Genomic DNA, 24,126 nt, shown 5'->3' with positions numbered 1-24,126 from the left:
CCTTTTTTAAAATTAAAGATTTTCTTACAATTAAAAGAATTTGTTACAATTCAAAGATTTGAAAGAATTTGTTTGTAATTGGGCGCAGATTTTTTTAGATTTGTTCACACATTTTCATGATTTCTTAAGTGAAATTGACGTGCTGATTTGGTCACGCCGAAACCGGAAGTGGAAACAATCGAGTGGTTATGCGGCGTAAAGTTTTTTCGCTCTAATTTTAAAGTAGAGTGAGAAAAAGGCGTTTGAACAAAAATTCGCTTTCTCGCTAGTGTTTTTTTTATTCACCTGCGGCATTTTGACATTGAGTTTTACTATTTTTCGATTTTTGATCTTATTATTTACTTGGTTTTCCCAGGCCATTAATGGTCCATCCTGGGTCAAGTTCTTTTTGTTTAGTCAATGAAATTTCTTTGAATTGTTTCAGGACTTGTCCTGCTGTTTTTTAATTCACTTTACCTTTTTATGACGTTTTTAGTTTAACATAGGTCACGATTTTCACGTTTGATTCATACCTACTCTCACTGTTTCAACTAAAGGCATTTTAACTTCTTTCACGCATTGCATTACGCAATGCAGTGAATACGATCAATGTCAAATGAATGCGATCATTGTCTGTAATTTTTCGCATAGCTGCCGTCAGCCTCTCAACGGCTATTATTTAGGCGCTCTCCCTTTACTGTTCAACGAATTGGGGCGCTGTTTTTTAGGATATGTTCACAAATTATCATGATTTTTGAAGAGAAATTGGAAAAATTCTTTTGGTCATGCCGAAACAGGAAGTGAAGCGGAAAAGCATGTAGTTTCGCGGTTTTTTTTCTAATTTCAAAGTAGAGAGAGAAAACGGCGTTGGAACAAAAATTGGCTTTCACCATTGTCGATCTTGTGATTGGATTTTTTCTAAAGGTTTTCTCAATCCTTTCATAGTCCATTCTTGGTGTAGTTTTTTTTAGTCACGATTGAATTGTGTCAGAACACATTTTTATTACGTTTTTTTGTTCTACATAAATCACCATTTTGACTTTTGAAACGCGACCTACTGTTTCAAGTGAATGGATTTTCAATTTGAGTGTTTCGTTGAAATAGGCAATGTAGTGAATACGGTCAGGGTCAAAAGTACAGATTAAAAAGGGGATAAAGCTGGATCATTAAGTAGTAGTGTATTAGGTTATCAAATTTCTTTAGAGCAATTGCTAGCTGTCGTTAGTATTAAGTCGATAGTATTATTAGTAAAGCTTTCAATTAATATTCTTTCGTGTCTTCAAAACTACCCTTGTGGAAGTTTTGAGCAACTGAACTTTGACAATGTAATATCTGATTGCCTCCGTTCAACAACTGAAGCTTCAAAAAGCAAAAACGCTCCAGGAGAGTCTGCAGAAAAACTGCAACATAGACTGTGAACTATGATGTAATTCTTGCTTACAACCTTGATATGAGGACAAAAATGGAGCCAGAGCTCTCCGAAGTCGACTCGAAGTACTGAAAAAACAAAGAACATCATTGTACCATTCAATTCGAAACAACAAAGGGAGAAAACAAATCAAAATTGAAATGAAAAATCTGATAAACTTCTAGGAAATTTTTGACAAGTTGCTGATCCGAAACCATTGCTTATAACACTTTGCTGTTTATAATTAGTATATCTTCACTTCATAGAATTACTACCACATTGTCGGAAAACAGATAAATTGATTTATATCGAAAAAAGTAAAAAAAAAAACGAGCGAAAATGAAAAATTGAAGAGCCAAATAAAAAATCAATATTTTAAGCATCTAAGAATTTGACAAGCTTGTTAATCATTTTTTTATGAAACCTTAGCAGAGTTTTAATCTTTTCTCTACTCTGGGAAAAATAAACAATTGAAAATAAAACGTTATTGTGAAAGCCAGAAAAAAAATCAAAAGAAGCACAATAAAGCTCCTACAAATGAAAGTGTTAAAAAATTTCTGTATTTAGCCAATTTTCTTCGACTAAAAGGAACTTAAATTGATAGCAGTTAAGCCAAGAGGTCGCTAATACTAAAATGAAAACTGTCAACCCTAAGAATTGCATGTTAAAGTCTATAATTTGATTTGGATGGTCAAATATCCTCCCAAACATTGATACTAACATGGTTTACATAATGATAATTTCGCAATGAAAATTTGGTACAAAAAAGACTCACGAGAGCAAAAAATTCTGCTCGCTTAGCTTAAGTTTTGTTCACACCTACTTTTCTTGCTCTTCTAAAACTGTGATCTGACAAGTTCGCTCTCTTTGCCCTTCAGTTCGTTCAGTGGTCTAACCTAAACATTCGGTTGGGTGCGGCGTTGACTTTACCTCCTGTTTTAGTACACTCAAAGTACTCTTGAAAAAAAGACCTGCCTCCAATATTGCCTCTTCGAGTCGTAAAAAAAACTATGACATTTATATTTGCGTAAAACTTGTACTGAGGTGTACTCTCATTTTGACACCTAAGGGGTGGCTGGCAAATATGCATGCGCACATGTACTTCTGACCACTCTATCATCATTTAACCCTTGATTAAATAAAATACTAGTAATCTTGGTTCTCTTAGTTTTTGAATTGATTGGTTCCTTGTAGCAGAAATCTTGACAGAAAAATTCAAGCAATAAATAATATAACTGTATTCAAAACCTGGTCGATGATCTTTAGTAAGCAATTTTCATTATTTTTACAAACCAACCGAATTCCACACATAAATATTTAGACTAGCAGATAAATCAGACAGCAGATAGCAACTTAAATTTATTAGAAATTACCTAAAAACTTTAAAACTTATTTGTTAAAATTACTTATAAAGAAAATATCAGAAAATAGAGCTTCGAAGTTTTGTTTTTCAGGTAAAGAGTTTGCTGCTACTTAATTTTATTTAATCTGTCCCCTATTTGGATATTTTTCATACTTTTTGGTCTAAGAATATATATATATATATTCGTTTTGGCTACTAATAGCCCCATATGAATAATAGGCATCAACTTGGCTACTAGAAGTCATATAGAAAAAATTAGTTAACTGGGTAGTATAATACAGCAATCAAGAAATCTTTTTGACAGGAAAACATTAAAAAATTAAGTTTTTTATATTAGATGAAACGTATAAAAAACTATTTTTTAATGTATCAAAAAAGAGTTCATTCATTCAGTGCAAAAAGCAAAGTCAATTTAAGTCCAAAGTCAAGGAGGTTGGAAAAGAAAAAATTCCGCAAGCGCTCGCGCCTAATCAAATCATTTTTACTATCAAAATAAACACCAAAAGGGAAGAATTAATTTATAGCGTAAATTTTTATCGAAAAATTTTGGGGAAAATTATGATTTTCTACTTTTCGAAAAAAAGTTTTCACGGATTAAGATTTTTTATGAAATTAATTTTTTACTTCTGACTTCTTCACCTTTTGCTACCTGAATTTTGCAACAATGTGAAGTCCAACAGAGAGGTTAAGTTCGAAAGCTTTCAGAATGAGAATTGTGAATTTGCTGAATGAGAATTGGAAAAAATGTTTCTTTTTTTATCATTAAATCCTGTTTCCTGTTGTTCATGTCCGATGTATCGCATAACCACTCAATTCTCAGAACTTTATATGGAAAGATATTGCAGATTGAACATAACGGTTTCAGGCTTAGGGTTTTGGGCTTAGTGTAATTGCTCACGGAATATTTCAAATTGTTTTCTTTTTGTTTAGAAAACATTTAATGTTTTCTTAATTAGAAAAGTTTTAATAATGTTCTTATCTTTTTTATGTTGAAATGAATCTATATCATAATTAATATACAGAATAGTTGGTCCCTGAGGGCAGAGAAAGCACCAAAAAAATAAAGAAAAAATATTCAATTTTGTTTGGTTTTTCCTCTCGAAAAATTATTTTCAGATTTCTTGTACACCAAGATTGTCACCATTGCTTTTTTTGATACGGTTTTTGGCAATGAAAATAAGATGAATTAATTACAAGGTACAATTTTGATTTAAAATAATTGATAAATTTGAAAAAAAAAGGAAATCGTTAAATGTTTTCTTTTCTTTTTATTTTTATGAAATTGTAGAGTCTCTAACTTTTCGAATCCCAAATTGGCTAACTTTTGTTTTTGTTTCAAAAAAATCGAAAATCCATGGAACTTCAAAACTTAAAAACATGAAACGGGTAGCAAAAATAGAGAGAGGAAGAGCTCGTAAAAATAAAAAGAGAACATTTGTTTCCTTTTTGATTATGGTCTTTTTGATAATGGAATTTTATAAGTAAACTTTGTTTTTCTGATATCAAATTTCTGTAATCTATTATAATTATCTTTATTAAATTTAATATATTTATTAAAAACACTTCTTTTCCTGTCTTCCTGTCAACTTTTTAAATGCGTCCCTGTTTTTCAAACTGCTAATTTGCAGTTTTTAGAAATCAAAAAGAGCTTCTAAGGGCTACAGAGTGGTGTTTTTTCTACGATGCGGTGGTGTTTTTCTCTACAATGCGATACAAAAAAGAAAATTGGACTGAAGAAAAAGCCGGCCTCGCATATAAATTACTCCATTTTGAAAAATAAATAACAATAAAGCTTTTCAATATGGACCTAGTTTTGACCGTAAAAGATGAAAAACAGGGCGGGCTATAGGTACTAAAAGATAGAAAAGGCCATCAAAAATTGACTGGACTTTTTATAATTTTTCATAAACTTTTAACGTGGAAACTAGCAAATCTTGTTTGATGAACAATAAAACATTTGATTTAATCATTATGGAAGATCGAAGCAATTTACATTATCAAAAACTCAAGAGAAAAACACAAAAATTTACTTAAAAAATACATTACATAACACAATAGGCATTTTTCAGTCGCTGTATTTCTACACTTTTTTGTTAATTGATTATCTAGTTTTGAAAAGTTAAAAAAAAACAAAAAAACGTGAATAATAAATTTTACATCGTAGAAGCAAAAAATTTTACTGAGAAAGTATATTCTCAGACTGGTGTTCTAATTAGAGTCACAAGATTTTTAAACTGAGGATGAAATTAGTAAAATGTTTATATATTGAACCAGGGGATGGCTGGAGGGTTATTTGTAGTTAATACCGTTCCGGAAAATGCTATCTTTTAAGCTGAGAGTTTAGACAGAAGGAACTCAACCAAACAAAATTATATATGAATGAGGAAAAATTTATCTGTGTATAAAAATGAGAAACTATATGTTGAAATCATTAAACGACAAAATATATCAATTTCAGAAAACAGTAAATTGATTTTATATTGCTAATTGGCTAATATTGCTTTCTACCTTTGTCATTAATTTCTCAAGATTCTTTGGAAGAACTGTCAATTCTGCAGAACTTGACAGTCAACTTGAAAACTTATATCGAGTAACAAATAAGGAGATGTAAAACATAAAACAGCTTAATTCCGAGCTCTATTTACCTTGCTTGTTGTTCCGATCCCTCTTGAAGGTGGGGGATATATACTCAAATGGGTTTTTTTGTTCAGTCAATTTTGACCGATCGATATATTCATCGTAGAGAGTTGCGAGTGGTATCATTAATAAACCCGTCCAGCTTAGAATATGGAATTAGAAAGACCTTTTTGAATTTCGTTTTCTAGAGCGGGTTATCGTGGTTTAATTTTTTGTGAATATTAGACCAATTTGGCTTACTTCTATCCACATTCTCAGGAATTTTTGCCTAAAATTTCGTCAAACTTGCCAAAATATGTGAAAACATGTTTTGGCTAATTATTTCAAAATGCAGCCTTTTTCATCAAAATTTTCCCGAAATAAGCTTCTTTAGTCCACTTTGATTAAATTTTCCGGAAGTAAAAATCCAAAAACAAATAAAACAATCTTTTTTCACTACAAAGGCAGCTAGTACTACTTCCACTTCTATTGAGAGTAGTGTAGATTTAAAATTTTGCCGGTTTTTGCTAACTTTACTCTATTATTATCGAAAACACAGCATATATTTTTGATCTTTTAACTAACAAATTGTCAAGATCTGTAAAAATTGAAACAATTGAGTGTTCTTATTTGACGAACAGCAAAAGCAAGGCTGGTTTTGGTCCAATCTTGGACCGTTACAATCCAAAAATAAATGTAATGAGTCGGTCTTTTTTTTAAATTTCGATCTTTTATGTTAAATAAAGAAAAGAACAGTTCAAATTGAAGCTCACTGTTGATAGGGCCAATTGGATTCCTAAGCAGTTCCAAAAAGAATGTCTCTAGTTTCTTTACTCAAAAGATTATGGCCGCTTTGACTTTTAAAAATGTTTGATTTTTAAATAAAAAATGGCTTATTGAGATTTGCCACTCTTTTTCTCTTAATTTGGTCAACTTGTAGCTTAGTGCCAGCAAAGAAAGAATGCTACTACTTCCCTCTACTGAATTAAAACTTAATCTTTTTGCGGTTTTACGCGTTAAGTTATGGTTTTCTGGCTTTGATACTACTAGCTTTCACATTTTTTTTGGGAATTGGACCGTTTTTCACGTTTTTCCCGTTTTGTCACATAATCACATTATTGATAATTCACATATTACCTGTTTGGCGTTCAATTGAACACAAAAGGGTCTTTAAAGGCATAGATTATGGTTTTAACGGCATCGGCGCCCCTTTCTCGAAAAATTTAATTGAATTTTTTACATTTGTTTTTAACCATCGTTTTTACTTTGTCTTTTTAGTCAAACGGCAGGTCTCAATGGCTTTTTTGGATGAATAATTGAGTCTATACTCTGATTTGAGTAGATAGATGATGGCTTTTTTGACTTTGAAAACAATTGTTTTCAAAAATAATAAAAAAGAATTTTTAGCTTCGCTATTTGTTATTTTTTATTATATGTTACCTAGTCTCATATGTCTTTTGATTTTTGTCTGTGTTTGACGTTCTTTTTGTAGACGTAAGACATATTCTGAATAAATACAAGTCTCAAGCGTTTCTTTTGGACGAGTAAACGAAATTATTTAACCATTTCATTTTTTAGCTAATCGCTTTTATGACTTGGAAAATAATGGTTTTCGAAAAATACAAAAGGATTACTTAATTATGCTCTTTTTGTCGCCTATTTGTTACCTATTCGCTTTAATGCGAGATTGCATACCACATTATTGGCGTTCGAGGAAGGTTCAATTGAAATTATCTTGAGAGAATTTGGCTTTGCGGCTTCGACTGTGTTTTCAACCGCAGAAAAATATGAATAATGACACGTCTTACTGCCCTTCTATAGAGGAGTATGTGATCATAAACATGTTGGATGTTTTTAATTGCTATCTAATGGCTTTCATTACTTTGGAATTAATTGTTTTTAAAAATTTAAGCCAACTTTTTAACAAGCTGTTTTTTGTTCTTTTTTGTCTAATTGTTACCGAGCCTTATAATGGAGCTGTCCCATATCTTTTCTAGTGAAGTAAAAGTTATTTTGTTTTGTATCAGTTTTATCGGACGCTATTTTGACCTTATTAAAAAATTAATTTTAAAAAATAGACAAAGTTTTGGATGTAATTAATGTTGGTCTTTATTGTTATTTGATTTTGTTGTTCGTCTTCACTTGCGTTCTTAATAAAGGCTGATCACATTAATTTAATGCGACCTCTTTTTACTCCACTGAGTTTTTCTTCAAACACCTCTTCCGGTCTCTCTTTTCCCTCAAATATAGACCGTTATGATAATGGAACGTAAATCCATCATCTAAAAATATTGGCTATATATGCTGGCTGAGAAAAATTGCTTTGAGGGTGTAGTCCCCCCATCAAGTGGGATTGACTCAATAAATTTAAACGGCCAAAAGTATTATGATTAGCTCAGTTTATACGAAGAAAAATTTCAAATTTTGAATTCGTTCGAAAATGGGGGGACGCCCGGGTAGAGGTTTTGCCAAAAAAATAATGTAAGATTAGCGGTGAAAAAAATTTTTTTCAGCGCAAAGCGCCCGCATCTTTTAGCGTTGAATGCGCTGAAAGGGTGAATGTTTGTAAGATTTGCGGTTTTTAGCGGCGATTTTTTTTTCACCGCGTTCCTTACGAAAAAGAAACGCCCGTACACGGGTTCGAACCACTCACCTCCTGCGCGTCACGCACTTCTTATTCCACTGCGGCATCTGTCACTTACTTAATTCATAATTCTTGTGAATTTAAGATAAGAGTTTGAAATTAGCAATGAATATTTTTAAGGTTTGCAATTTTAGCGGTGAAAAAATTTTTCACCGCATTCTGCTGGTAGCGGTGAAAAATTTTTTTTCACCGCATTCTGCTGGTAGCGGTTAAAAATTTTCTTTCACCGCTTAAGCGGTGAAAAAAAATCACCGCTTAAATATTTTGTCACCGCATTGAGCGCAAATCTTACATTTTAACTCAAATTCACCGCAAATCTTACATCTTTTAGCGATTTTTAGCGGTGACACCTCGACCCGGGCAGTTGCTAACCTCAAATCCGTTTAAAAACTTTTTGATTCCTTGTAAATTTGTTTAATTACAGTTATGCAATATCAAAATCTATAAAAACCGACGTTCTGAAAGTACGAAAAACGAAGCTGTTGCTGCTTATTTGGATGTCTACATTTACTTTATTCTTCTGGTTCTTCCGTTTCTTTTGCGTCCTTTTCAGCGTCTTGTAACTTTTGTCTGCTCAGAGCTTCATCCTGGGCCTTGAGATCTTTGTTGATGTCTCGTGGAATCGCAACAGCAGCAATCAGTCCACATACCATAACAAACAAAGTGATACTTGTGACGTAATGTTGCGATTGCTTCGAGAGTTCTTGAGTTAGCAGGGGGTAAAAGGGCAAAGGAATCGTTCGGACCGAATTGCCCAGACCAAGAATCGAACCGCGGACCTCTGTTGGAATGAATAACTGGACCAATCCCTGAGTGGCTGCTATGTTTGAGATCTGCATTGCAATCCTGACTATCGATAAGATGAAAAATGCCCCCAAAGCGTCCGGGCATGCGTATAAGCCTCCAACGATGACACAACAAAGAATAAAACAGCCCAAAGACTGGACTTTAATAGTGACACCGAACCTCATCAAGGGGTAGGCAATGAAAATGGTGAAAAAACTGCTGAGTTGAGAATAGAACATTTTGAGATAGTCGTCTTTTGTTAGGAAATAGGTTTGGGTGTCGACACCGTTACAGTAATCGCCTTCACTTTCGCCTATCACATAGAGAAGATCGCTCATCACGAAATTAATCCCATCGTTGATAAGTCTTCCGCAGCCCCCAATCACAAGGATACAAGACCAGACCCTTAGAAACGTCCAGTTGGTTATAACTTTTATAAACAGCGACTTTCGGTCCTGTTGTTGGTCCATTTTATGTTCATGCTTTTTCCTCAAAACAAGTTTTAAGTCATCGGGCAACGCTTTTCCGTTGAGTTTTGCTATTCTTCGCATTATTTTGAAAGCTTGTTCGTGATTGCCCTTCGACAGGTAATATTGTGGGGTTTCTTCGAGGAAAAGTGGGGCTAAAAGTAGGAACATAACCATAGGTGCAGACATGGCAATTACGTAATACTGCCACTTGATTTCCGGGTCAGTGAGGAGAAAGTAGCCGACGAATATTGCGAATAAGTCTCCAAGAGTTGATCCAGCCAGCTGTGTGCCAATCAAGGGTCCCAGATAGACATATTTCTCCGGAATCAATTCTCCAAAGTAAAGAAGACCAGCGGCAATAGTACCTGGAAAAAATTGGCTTTTAGGTGAAGATTGATATCATACATTTTTTTAAAAAAAAAGTATTATGATGCAATGTAGAACTATTGTTGAACTGTAAATTTTGAAACGCGGGTATAAATGTAGTTTACAGGTTCTAAAGTCAATATAGTGTTCATTTTCCTTATCAATGATTGTTCATATACATGTTCTTGATTAAATCGCTAAAAACCTAAGGTTACCAGTTAACGTGGTGAATTTTTTAGACTAGCAATTCACGCTAAAGTCAAAATTATTACCAAGTCATTGCTTTTTTTGCTTTTTTGTAAGAATGTGAAAGAATTTCTTGGAAAAAGTTATCACCTATTTCAACTCAATTCTTACTTGAAACTGTCGCTAAATTCATGGCTATGTTGTCAAAATATGTAGTATTTGCTGTGATTGCGATGAATGCGGTCGATAAAATTTTTGGGTTTAGCTCTAAAATTTATTTTTCACCAATTTGAAATGCAATTTTGTAGTGACACCTAATAGCGTGAATCTAGTTCAATTTCTACACCATTTGACTTAATTGTACAGGACAGTCGGAGAAATGGAAGAAGAGGTACCGCTGATGCAGCAGGTGTCGGTTCGAATCTGGGCGAGGCAAGTAAAATCTTAAAGCAATGAATGTTCGGAAAAAACTGAGGTGCATTCCGTAAGAATATTTCTTCACCGCTTTTCACCTCGAATCTTAAATTTTTCCCGGCAAGACCGACCCGAATAGGAATAAAAAAACGATAAGGGTAAGTTTGTACTAATTCATTCGGTCGCCACATTTTAAGTGAGAATTTTATACACATTTTAAGTGAGAACTTGTACTGGCAAAACAAATTGAAGTGGAAGAAATATAATTTCATAATGGGGCTTAAAGGAATTTTCCATACCATTAACTGCTCAATCAGCTCTAGAATTACCGACTAAGTAATGTTCCAGCATTTTTCTGATAATACTCAATTCATCGCTCATTCGAGCATCTCAGAGCTCTATATTTTTTTCCAGAAATAACCCATTAACTCATCTCAATTTCGATAAGAAATAAATGTCATTCTTTTTATTGCTCCGACCCCACTTGTGGGGGAGGAACAATATACTCAAACGATCAATATATTCATCGTAGAGAAATGTGAGTGGTATCATTAAAAAGCTCGTGCAGCGTAGAATCCGAAATAAACAAGATTTTCAAAAACTTTGTTTGTTTTTTCGAGGAGTTATCAAAGTTTAAAGTTTCATGTGAACACGTGATATTTGAATTATCTTTCACGCTACAAAATTCATCAATTTGGTGTGTCTAATAGACGAAAAGCGATTAAAAAGTAGTTTTGGTCTCAGGAAAATTAATTATCAAAAAAATTCGAATTCTATTTGAGAGCTGTTTTTTAAAAGAATTTTTTTGTTTTTTAAGTCACTAAGAGAATAGTCACCTTCCATATCGACGTTCCGTTAATGACAAACATCATTTACAGTCCAATGACGCCCAATGAACTGAAAATTAGCTTTCTAGGAATCGCTCTTTTTTTTTGCTTCGCCTCGTGTTCGTATTTTTAATGAAATTTTGATTTTTTTGAAATTTTAGTGAATTTTTGAAGTCCTATGCCATAGACAAGTCAACTAAAAGTGCAATAGTCTTCCTAATGGACATTAAGTGAAACTATCTAGTGTTTTGAGTGGAGAGCTAATGACTGTTAAGACTTTAAAAATAGGTTTTCGGGATTGATCGGACCTCCGACTTTTCTAATGCAGCCAAAATTATTTTCGGTGGCTGTTTTATCTTCAATTATAAGTTTTATGACTTCGATGCCACGATTGTTCATATATATTTTTGGATATTTCAATTTTTGGATATTTCAGTATACATTTCAATTTTTGGATATTTTTTTCATAATTTTGCTTCGTTTTGGAATCGTATCAAAGTATCTTATATTGATTGTTCCCATTGGCTCAGAGAGGACCTTGAAGGAATCATAGATAAAGTTTTATAAGAAAAGCTTTTGGAGTAAATGTCTTTAACACTTTCTTCTCGTACTTTCCCAATGAATTTTTGGTTTTTGCCTGTATTTGTTATTGCTTTCATAATCATAAGACTGAATCTGATGTCATATTGATGTCTGGTCAGCGATAAACAGCATTTTCTTCCCATTGAGGCATAACGTAGCGTATATTTTGACTTCCGTTGTAAGCTATTGAATTTAATGTCATTGATATTTCGGGTTTTCTCAAAGACTTCGTGGTTTTAAATTATTTGTTCATATCTGTTGAATTTTTGTTTTATAGTTTGTTATATGTCAGTCTTATAGTTAAAGAATGCAGAATCCTTTTACTATTAAAAAATTAATCGACAATGAAAACGTTTGCTCTGAAAAGTTTATTTTTTTAATGGCTTCTACTTTTTTTCACTATTTTTTTTAGGATTTGCTGTTTTTTATTCTTTATGTAGTCATTAAATGCTGTGAGGTCTCATAAGCTGCTAATTCAGGATTGAATGAATAATATTACTCTATGCAGTCAGTTCATAGCGAAACAAAAAAAAACAATTTTTTGATAATAGCTAATGATTTTAATGGTTTAATAATTTGTGTTTTCGCAGATTGTTTGTAATTTCATTATATTTTCTGCATCCTTAGTCCGAAAGCTAATGAATTTAATGTCATCGATACTTCGGGTTTTCTCAAAGACTTCGTGGTTTTAAATTATTTGTTCATATCTGTTGAATTGTTGTTTTATAGTTTGTTATATGTCAGTCTTATTGTTAAAGATTGAAGAATCCTTTTACTATTAAAAAATTAATCGAAAATGAAAACGTTTGGTCTGATAAGTTTATTTTTTTAATGGCTTCTACTTTTTTCACTATTTTTTTTTAGGATTTGCTGATTTTTATCTTTATGTAGTCATTAAATGCTGTGAGGTCTCATTAGCTGCTAATTGAGGATTGAATGAATAATATTACTCTATGCAGTCAGTTCATAGCGAAACAAAAAAACAATTTTTTGATAATAGCTAATGATTTTAATGGTTTTATAATTTGTGTTTTCGCAGATTGTTTGCAATTTCATTATATTTTCTGCAGCCTTAGTCCGTTTCTATGGCTTAGTCTAATCAAAGACAGGTCCTATCAGTTTTGTAATGATTTTTTAGAAAATTTAGCGATAATTATTTTGTTGAAAGCTAATGCCATAAGATGTTTGAAATTATTTGATTTGTAAATGTTGATAGATTTTTGAATTTCGCCTCATTATTTTTTCAATTTATTGGTTACCTAGTCTCATTAGGGAAAATTCACATCTGCTGTATAGTTAAGATAAACAAATTTGTGCAGTTATTACTTTATCTGCTTGCATTTTGACGTTGTTTACTAGGTGCTTTTACATTTAGATATTGAGTTTTTGCCGTTAATTTTTTATTTTTGCTTGTTTTGTTAGTTTTTTCTTGTAGTCTTTTTACTGGCAGATCTTGTGAGAGCTGTAATGAGGCATGACATTATGTAAATCAATTAGTAGTTTGGGTGTGAAACGATTTTTTAAAACTCAAACGTCTATTTTTGGTTATCTCTTCATTTGGTTGACAATTAAGTCAAAAATATAGATCAGCTCGGGTCGGAACTTCATGTGCGAACGCACATTAACGAGCATCCGTGTCGATGAAAGCATTAAATAGCATAGCTTTGAGCGTTGTCAAAAAATGTCAAAATTTATGCTTTTTTAAATTTGTGGGTTTTTTGTTGAACATAACATTTCACTCCTAAGTTTAATTCTATTTTTCATTGAATGGTAATATAAAAATTTAGGCGTAAACGTTGGGTTCAAAACTTCAGAGACGTGTTAAGAATCACTGACGAACTTTTCTTTTTGCTTACGCAATTTTTAGTTCTTTGATTCTTTGATGTTACTCGGCTGTCCTATTATGCTCATTTAAGCAGCCGAATTAAACTGATCGAAAAATAATTGGTATTAAAACGGGTGTCTCGATAACGTCCTATATCTAACAACTACATAATGAATTGCATTAGAAATGAAATTAAAATGATAAAAAATGAAATTATGAAAGCAGCCTGGTCAACACAAAAAAACCTGTATGTATACTATGTTTTTGAGAAAAAAAAATGACAGTAGGAATGCGAAATTTAGTTTGAGCTTTAATTAAAACCCTTTTCCAGCAAAACAAATTCAAACAAAAATTCGATTGGCGTGATGGCGCCGAGACAAAGTTCAAAGTTTTTGCGAAGAAAAAAACTGGCTGTATTAAAATTTGGCTCAATAGCTGATGTGGTCAGAGGACGTCAGTGTTGTCGTAATGAACTTTTCAGCAACCAGCAATCATGAGAATGAAAAAAACTAGTGAGATTTTGTAAGAGATTTCTACTGACTTATGTTGAAAAAGTATCAAGAATAATTATTTAAAAATTTATAAAAATCTTTTAACGGTGGGATTAAAGCATTTGTCTCCGAGAAACGTTCTGAAACAATAAACTGTGATGAAAAAAATTAATAAGCTGCACAAGAACCAAATTTTTGTAAACAGAGAGTTTAGCATTCGCCGCACAAATTTAAACATGAGTACTAATCATTAGGTAACAAAAAAACATTTGCATCGACCGCAGTTTGTTGTATCGACCTCACCTTACGGGGAAGTGGAGTTACTATATGCTCAACTGCTTCTTTTCTCTCAAATTTAGCCGATCGATATGTTTAACGTAGAGAAATGTGAGTGGTATCCATACAAAATACGTCGAGCGTGGAATTTAAATTAAAGTTTGTTTTGAGTTTCGCTGTTTTTGAAGAAACTAAAATTTTTGTTAACACTTATCTATTTTCCATTGATTTTCTCACAATCTTTAAAATGTGTCCTCAATTTTTCTTCAGTTTTGCATAAATATGTTTATATGAATAGTGTCGCTGTATTTTTCTTTGAAGATACAGTTGTGATGTTGATCTCTTTGTTCTAACTTAACGAAAACCCAGCTCTTCTTATTGTAAAACGGCATTAAACGCATTTTTAGCTCTCTTTGTCCAATTTCGCCTAAAGTATCAACTCAAAAACTGCTGAGAAAACATGTTGTAAACTCGGATGAGGGCCATATCTTGAGAGATTGTTCCTAACTTAAGAATTTGTGTAAAAAACTTAACGCTTAATCTTGAAAGAATGCCGGTTTTCTGATCCAGCGCACGTGGTTTTGGGTGCCATCGTGGTGGTCTTCTCAAAAAAGATTCAGATTGAATTGTGGCCGCGTACTTTTGAAGTTGCATTATATATATATATATATATATATATATATATATATATATATATATATATATATATATATATATATATATATAAATTTTCTGTTGTCAACTATGGTTCTGGTTTCATTCAAAATAGGTTGAACTATTTTCTAGTGAGACAAAGTTATTGCAGTTTTATACTTTAATGTGAGATTTTATGACTTCGAGGCGAATGATGTTGAATGATTTCTGGATAATTGGCCTTATCTATGTTTTTTTTCTTTTGTGTGTTTCCACATAAGCACAATAATGAATAATCCCATTGGTGACAAATTGAGCATAACTAAAATTGTCATTATATGGTTTCGATGCTTCGATGCTTTTTCTTGGACATAATTCTTTAACTCTTTTTTTGCATGTATTTGTTGTTGTTCCTGTAATAGCATAACTTCTTCTGAATAATTACAACTCGAATCGTTTCCTTTGCAGGTTTAAATGAACCATAGTATTTGCCTTCAAAAAATATCATTTAGTTTTGACGTGTGATCTGTTTTGTTCTTCTTTTTGAAATTTACTTTCGTTAAAAATTTCCAATCCACTTTCTTGTGAGGCAAACATTAATATCATTTTCGGCTTTATGTTTTTTTGATGGTTTAATGTCTTTGACACTAAGTCATTTCATTAAAAATTTTGTGTGGTTTTAGTGCAATTAAGAATTTTGGGTTTTCTTGTTGCAATGTTTGTTTTTCGTTTTTTTTTTGTGAAAATCTTAATAATGGCAGTTCTCATTGATCATATAATGGGGTATTATTCATTTCTTTCACTGGTTTGGTCTTTACCTATTTTTTGAACTCGTACATTATTTATATCGAACAGCAAGCCTTTGTAAATCTCCAATCTAGTTTCTAATCTTTTGTTTATTCCGTAGACAACTGCATCAAAAATATGAACGAGCAGGATTGGAACATCTTTTTTCTTGATATTGACCTGTATGACGAATTTAGAATAGTGTTCATAGTGTTTACGAGCTGATACTACCAATCTGAAAACGCAAAAATGTCTATTTTTTATTTTGATATGGCCGGGGACGGTGCATGGCTTGTATATAAAAAAATCAGCTGTTTTAAACAGGTTTTTATAATGATCATTAAAGAAAAGCAACAGTTTTGCTCGTTTTTTGTTTTTGGCAACTTAAGCTTCCTTTATCGGTGAATGCAAGGCAAGCCGAAGTAAATGTAAGCCGACAGAAAAGCAAGCCGAAAGTTTTGTAATAGTTATGTAATCTATCAGAAAGAATACATTGTTAACCGTTGAAATTAACACTGCGCGTCCCTAGTGATGAGCGGATACAAATCTTGCAAGAATCTTGCAAGAAAAATGGAAGAACTATGCATTCCCTTGCAAGATTTCTTGCAAGATTCTTGCAAGATTTTAAATTTTTTCATCACTAGGAGTAGCATTATAGCGCATAATGTATTTTCCAATGCACCAACGAAACAAAACGACGTCATTTTGTATGTACATCTAGTGGGTACGGGCCTCAGCGGATCGCTGTCCATGGCCATGCCTCTCATCCGCTGTGGGATGTAATCCGGAAACCGAGACGCACGCCCACTGGCCCGTCAAGGGCAAATTAAAATACGGGTATCCCAAATATTTTCGGCTTACTTGACCTCATTTTCAAAATTCGGCTTGCTTGTCTATCGACTTGCTTATCTACCACCACCTTTCTCTTCTAAATATCAATTTATTCTTGTAGATTATGTTTAGCTACTATTTGTTGCGTTCAGAGAATAATCTCGCTTAACAGCTGTCTTATTAGAATAGTTTCAATGCGGTGGGGAAATTGCATTGATAGCAACATTAACAAGTCCAATTTTAACTAGATTTGGCTCGCAATTTTGTCGGGAATAATCTTAGATTTAAAAGTACATCATTTAAGATTACACAAAAATATATAATTACACAAAAAAAACCACCAAAAAACTAACATATTGCTTACTTGGCCTAAAATGCCCTTATTATTTTTTGCCACGTCATTGTATGAAATAATTTTTTTCTTCACAGTTAGGTAAAGACAACAGGGGGCATTTGAAACATAATCCAGTAGAGTGCAAGCCAGTGGTTTTCATCCAGCTGGTGATGCTACTTCTAGAAAGGGATACGGAGCAGTTTAAAGAAGACGACCCATCCAAAATTAGGAGCAGCACAAGTGAGGAGGCTCCAGACTAGCACGAGGAAGCACGCCAGCATGAGGGATTTCTTCAATATACAAAGCCAGATTTCAAAATTTGCACTGTTATAGTTTCAAGCAATGTTACGTCACTCCAATGAAGCACCTCAATTAAAATTCTGACGTACATGACCAACAACTACACAGCGCTAGACAAACTCCAAATTCTCTCAGTGACTAACCAGAGTACGTATACAATAAATAGCCTCAAGTATTGCTGTTTTGGGCGTTTTTTTTTTCAAATGGACTATGTAAAAAGACAACAGAAAATCACAAATATTGACCAGCATCAACAACTAAAAATTTTTGTGACACATCAAAAAACCATTGTTTTATAACATTGAAAAAAACTAAAGAGGTTATTGTGTGCTTCACGAGAAAATAGATGCAACCTGTCGCTAATGAGACTAAAATAATGACTAAGAAAATGAAGAACATGAGGGGAAAAACTCCAAATAATTCAATAATATTATTACCACTCCATATCACTATGCTAAGTCAATAACACTGTTAGCTATCAACTGAAGGCAATCAATAAGTTCACTTTTTATCTCCATAGGAAACAAATGATAGCGGGCATCATTCAGTATATGTCACAGAATAACAAAAAGAACGAAAAATACAGAAAAAAAATAGAAATTCACTTGAAGAATATGCAGGAAAGCAGCGTCAAAGCTGCTTAAAGCAGCGTCGAACCTGTTTATCAAAAGTTGACAAAAATTTAAACTACAACGTTATTCGTTAAAAACTCAAATATGGCTAAGAGTTAAAGTAACAGAATTTTTAATGACAACTCATGGTATTAAAGTAAAAGACTTATTTGAAACAAAAAATTGCCGTATAGATTAATTTTTGCATCAGTAAAAAAAAGCACGAGACTTGCGATTATTGATATTAAATTATTAGTTGTTATAAATACGGTTAAAGAGCTGACTATACTCAAAAACAATTTAATTTATGATTTTTTAGCGACAGTATTTAAAGTCATAATAGTTATTAGGCATTAACTAACTAAAATTAGCAGATCAATTCACCTCTAATTCTTTTGGACACTAGTTGAACTTCAACGACACGAAGGAAACAGACTATGAAATTAACGACAAATGCAGTCAAAACCCTCGAATTCATTAAACGTTAAAGAAAAAATTTGTCGAAAACATTAAAACTTCGAGCTTTTCGTTGAAAACACTAATGGCTAAGTTTGCCTTATTTTCAATCAAATTGAACCAGTCTTTAATTGAACCCCGTTATGAAATCTTTATTGTCTTTAATTGATAAAAGAATGAAATTTTTGTTTTAGAATAACAGAACATTAATCTATTCAGATTTTTTTGTAAATCTTGACGATTATAGCAAATTTTAAATGCAAATAATTGATCCAAATTTTCAGAGAAATACATATTTTTGGCCAGAAAAAATTTAGCTGTAACAAGAATATGCCCTTTGGATAAACAAGTGGGCAAAATTTTAACTCGTGGACACTCATAGGAAGCAATAATATAGCACTCATGTAAAATTACCAAAATTTGAAGCAATTTTAGGTCTTCGTTTTTGTCAAATTTTTTCAAAAGGGGCCAAAGAAGCATTTTTTGCTATTTTAAATTAAAATAGCTAATTTAAAGAAAACTGAACAAAAGTTTTGGATGAAAAGCTGGATAAAACAATTCAAAACTCTCCACACCATCGCTTTCAATTTTAGCATTTTAGCAAAATTTTTAAAATTTTCAGCAAAATTATTGGAATAGTTTAAAAAAAACGACGGAAATCAATCAAAGAATTACGAAAATTTAAACTTTGATAGATCCTTCGAAAAAACATAACGCAAAAAAACCTTTTTGCTCTTGTTTTTTATATTTGACAAGCTTCCAACTGTTACCACTAACAAAAACTACGATGAATATATCGATCGGCCAAGATTGACTGGACAAAAAAGGTCACCGTAGCAAGTCGATTTGTAATATAGCAAAAAATTAAATGGGAATAATTTTGTCCCCTATTTCCGATGCATTATCTAAAATAAACAATTTAGTGGTCGTAAAAAAATAATAAACATTGTTCTAACAACCTAAGATACAATCTATATTTTTCAGGCATTTGGAACTGAAATGATGTTGAAATTCAAGTTGAAAAATTGATAGTTTAGGTCTTATTTAATGCGAAACTTTTTCTTGAAACGCAGTGCATTATGACTTTTCTCTCATCACAACCGAATATCAACTGAAAGGAGAAAGTTTTTTGGTGTTTTGGGATAAACAAAAGCAATTAGAATGCTACGCAACTACAATATTTTTTAGCAGAAACAAAACCTCAGTTTTAACGAAATTTTTATATTTAGGTTTTTCTTACTATGTCCAACTAAACTTTTTCAAGCCATAAGTTTTTAATTAAGAGTTTGATGTTTTATAAACTAAAAAATTTTTATATTAGTTTGAAGAAAAATTGAGCGCATTTTTGCAGGTAGCATTTTTGATGATGACGAAACTGGACGCTATTGCTCTTACTGAATAGTGGAAAGCAGTGCCTTTACTTATTTCGAAATCTTTTGTAATATTTTTGTAAGAACACATCACTCCCATCAGACTCTTTCTCATTGCAAATTTCAAAGATGAGAGCAAAGTACCCTTGATACTTCTGCTCGCTATTACATACAGGTAATAGATCCAAAATTTCTTTTGGCGATACATTATTTTGGCACGTTAAATCTTGTTGTATCAAAAATAAAAAATGCAATTTGGATAAACAAGCGGGCAACTTTTAGACACTTACACTCTTTCCTAGGAACCAAAAAATAGCACTCACCTCTAATTACTAACTTTTAAATAAAAAATCTGATATTTAAAAATCTAAGCAACAATTTTTGAATAAAAAAACTAGATACAGGAGTTCAAAACTCTCCTATATCTTTAAAAGTAAAATCAACAAAACTATCGCTATCTATTTTAGCTTTTTGTAACATAGTTCTTAAAAATTGAATACATATTGATCCAAAATTTTGGCGCAATACCTTTTTTGGCACTTTTAATTCTTTTTTATCAAAAGTAAATAATGCACTTTGGATAACTAAGCCGGCAAAATGTTTATTCGTTGACACTCTCCTTATTAGGAAGCAACAAAAATCAGCACTATTCTAAAAATACTAACGTCCTAAGAATTTTATGTCTGTGTTTCCGTCAAATTTGTTCAAAGGGGGCAGTATATTGCTGATTTTATTTTAAAAAGCTGAGGTTTGAAAAATTTAGCCACAGTTTTAGATAAAGCAGTTCAAAACCTTCCTCTGTCTTTAAAAGTAACGACCCTAACACTATCGTTAGCAATTTTAGCATGTTGTAGCAAAATTCTTGAAAATTGCAGTAAGATTTGGGGGAAATATTAACAAAAGCGAGGGAAATCAGTCGAACATTTACAAAACCACAATAACTCCTCGGACGAAAAATCAAAAAGCAAAACAATCTTTATTTATTCTGTATTTTACTCTTGACAAACATTCTAATGATACCACTCACAACTCGCTACCATGAATATATTGATCGTCAAAAATTGACTGAACATAAAAACGACCTGATCACATACCCTCACCTCCTCACTAATGTGGGGTCAGAGTTTCAACGTGGGGTTCGATTTGTTTCGACGTCACTTGCATCTTGGTTAAACCAAAGTTAAGCCATTTAGGAACACTTTTGTTACTAATTTCAATTGACATACAATTGTTCGAATTGTCAAGCTACCCTTGTTAATTCCGATGACAGATTAAAATATTGCAACCTCTGTCTTCCGAGCAAGTACATAATGGCAAATCAGGAAGTAGTTAAATAGGAATGAATTGATTTTGTCCTAAATGTCCGATGCAGTATCTAAAATGAACCATTGTTCTAACCTTGTTTTTGTTCTAACAATCTGACAGACAGTAAATATTTTGAGGCAGTTGGCACTGAAATGGAGCTTGAAATTCCCGTTAGCAATCTCTGATAGTTTTGGTCTTGTATAAGGCAAGACTTTTCTTGAAACGCAGTAAAAGTTGACCTTTCCCTCATAACGACGCACTTAGAAATTTTTATTTCAACAGCGACCAACAGGAGAATTTTTTCGGATAATATAAGGATTAACAAAAAATAATTACAATGCTAAGCAACTCTAATAAAAAATTTAAGCAGAAATAAAGACTCCGTTTACACGAATTTTTCATATTTAGGCTGTTGCTCCTATGTCAATCTAAAGTTTTTCAAGCCTGACGATTTTAAATAAAAATCCGTTTTTTCTTCCAAAGTAAAAAGCTTTATTTTTGCATATTTTGACAGGAGAATTTTTGTTACAATTTATCAATTTACTACTTTCGAAATCTTTTGTAAATCGCAAAGCACTCGATTTAGCATCTGCTTCACGACGAAGCTTCAAAACGAAATAAACAACTGCAAGTCTTAAAGACTTGCTAGAGCGTTGTGAACAGAATTGTGTAGGTTTTGAATGGAATTAAATGAAAAGAATCTCGCTTATTTAGATAATGATTGCGCTCAAAAAATTGCTGTTGACAAATAAAAGTCGACAAACTATTTTTGCATTGTTTAGTTTTTGCTGAGGACATTACAATGTAATTGAAAGAGAATGTTCTTCATCGGTGTTCTTCATTGGACAATAATTGGCTCATTAGGTTTCAACAAACTGGCATCAGTTATTTCCAAATTAGATGCGTAAATTTCAGCAAGACTTGGGGTCCTAGATTTTGAGCGTATGAATTTCTATAATTCATTCATGGATTGCAAGAAAAATTATCTATGTGTTAAATTATATTTTGATGTTATAGATCGTCCATCTGTGATTCCCTTTGAGCCTTAGTACTGCTGCTTGGAGTCATTCGACTAGGACCGTAAGGATTTTTTAATGACCTAGCAAGTGGGTTGTATTTATGTTATAGGTGGGTTATATACAGAAATGCTCAGAGCCTACTTGAAGGTAATTTTTTATTGATTAGCTGGAACTGCTGACTGATGGAAAATTTAATTCTTTAACTTCCATTATTTGTGCATAAGCTATACTGCTGACGTTTCGCATATCAAGACATCGTAAGGTATGCATTGGTCAAGTCTCTAGATTAAAAGTTGTAAATTAAAGATGCTTTACTCGGACTGGACTCACAGAAAAAATCAGTACTGAACAATAGTATTTCAATTATGTATTTTTACGCCAACCAGTACTGTGATCATGTCATATTGGATCTTTCCGTTTGTGACCTCCATTACGTTATGGGTGTGTACACGTGTTTACTACGTATAGCATTGAGTGTACACAATGTTTTACGATCTGTGGTAAAAACGGGAAATCCTTAGCTATTAGATAACACATGACTTTTGTGAGTGATTTCATAGAACTTGTAGGACCATAATCAGGGTATCAAAAACCTTTGGTCGAGCATATAAACTGTATGAAAAGATCTTTGGTCGAGCATATAAACTGTATGAAAAGACCGTTGGTCGACAATAATAGGGGTACGAAAAGACTTTGCGGCAACTTTAGATGTCCACCATGTAATTAAGGTAATAAAGTTAACCCCTACCTAAATATTAATGGTCTTTCCAAATGGTCCGCCCCTTGACTAGGGTGGTTGCTTCACAATTGGTCTATTCATCACTCAGTTTAGTCATCCTGGTCAACCGAAAGGAACCCACTTTTTGATCGACCCAAACTTATTACAAGTGGGCAAAATCTTTATATAGATATTTTATTCAAAATTTGGCATATCAGTCATATATGATGGGTCAAGCTTTCGTTTTTTATGACGCAAATTGACGGCGAAGCATTACCAATAATTTTAACGCCAAATGATTTTAACACCAATAATCTAAACACGGACTGTCTAACTCATCTATAATAATAATAATTGTGGTTTTTGCGTAATCGCAGCGGAAGAACATTAGGTCTACAGTAGCCTGTTTTCAGCTGCCCTTTTTCTTATTATTCCCCACATTTCAAATTGATAATTTTACGAGCAGCATTGCCATTTTTTGGTCACTATAGCCACTTTTTTGCGTCTGAAACGTGGTACCATCATTGCCGACAACATTGGTCAGGCTATGGTCAACCTGAAGCTATGGTTAAGTAAGAGCTCATCCTCACACAGACAGCTTCACGGAGGCAGGGGATTGAACGCTCAATCATTGCCGTGTGAACCACATACCTTACCTCTCGGTTATCACGCCATCTATCTCTCTGCACAAAACGTCCCTCAAAGAAGTTCATGATCTTTGCTATGTTTCTACGAATTTGAACTTTACCTCTAGAAATTGACACGAGTAGTCTAAAGAAGACGAGCCATCCAAAATTGGGAGCCGCGCAGGTGAGCAGGTTCCAGACTAGCATGAGGAAACAGGCCAGCATGAGGGATTTCTTCCTGCCTATGACGTCACAGAGGAGTCCGAAGGGGAAGCTGGCCACTATGAGTCCGGAGAGGGAGACGGCACTTAGGATGGACTCCTGGGTGGGGGTGAGTTGCATCTCGACGTACAGTCTGGCACTCAAAAACGGTTGCAACTGGACTGCACAGAACCCACTGACAAACGCCAGTCCAACCACAATACATGCGATCACTTGGGCAGTTCCAAAACCGAGAATCGAGATGATTTCATTGGGTTTATACTCCTCTTCTTGTTCCTTGTCCCAGAAAATATGTCTGGGTTTGTCATCCCAGGAACTTATTCCATCAGTACTCAAAAGTTTTTCCTTTTCTGACTCCGGCTCGGAGGAAGAGGATGAGGAAGAAGGTAGAGCCATTTTGAATGTACCGATGACTCTTTATGAACTTTTTTAATGAAAGGTTGACTCGGTACGTTTTAACAACTATAAATAAGCAGCAGTAACGAACGTTCTTCACGATTTAAATGATTCTCGACCTTTTATCAGTAACTTATAACTCAAACTAGATCATGTTCCACGCGTGCTTATAACTTCATTTTAATTGTACTTTTTATCGATTAATCAGTTCTTTTGGCAACATGCATCAAAATAACCAAAATTATGAAGAATTGGTTCTAAAAAAATCTTGAATTGTATTCAACGT

General features: G+C 33.1%; 2 protein-coding genes across 2 annotated transcripts in view; one reads left to right on the top strand and one right to left on the bottom strand.

The window, feature by feature from the left end:
* Window positions 1–24,126, top strand: part of LOC142334730 (protein sidekick-1-like) — a 276,341-nt gene that overhangs the window by 145,567 nt on the left and 106,648 nt on the right. The gene's annotated exons all lie outside the window — the stretch shown is intronic.
* LOC142335484 (synaptic vesicle 2-related protein-like) lies at window positions 8,402–23,940 on the bottom strand. The gene is made up of 2 exons (XM_075384010.1): window positions 23,345–23,940; window positions 8,402–9,631 (listed from the first exon to the last, which is right to left on the bottom strand). Exons 1-2 carry the CDS (start codon window positions 23,838–23,840, stop codon window positions 8,523–8,525), a joined length of 1,605 nt encoding a protein of 534 aa, XP_075240125.1. The 5' UTR covers window positions 23,841–23,940; the 3' UTR covers window positions 8,402–8,522.

The sequence above is a fragment of the Convolutriloba macropyga genome, chromosome 2 (genome assembly GCF_964194025.1).
Source record: "Convolutriloba macropyga chromosome 2, txConMacr16.3, whole genome shotgun sequence".
NCBI lineage: Eukaryota > Metazoa > Xenacoelomorpha > Acoela > Convolutidae > Convolutriloba > Convolutriloba macropyga.
The sequence above is the reverse complement of the archived record's forward strand: the minus strand, read 5'-3'. Positions and strand labels throughout refer to the sequence as shown.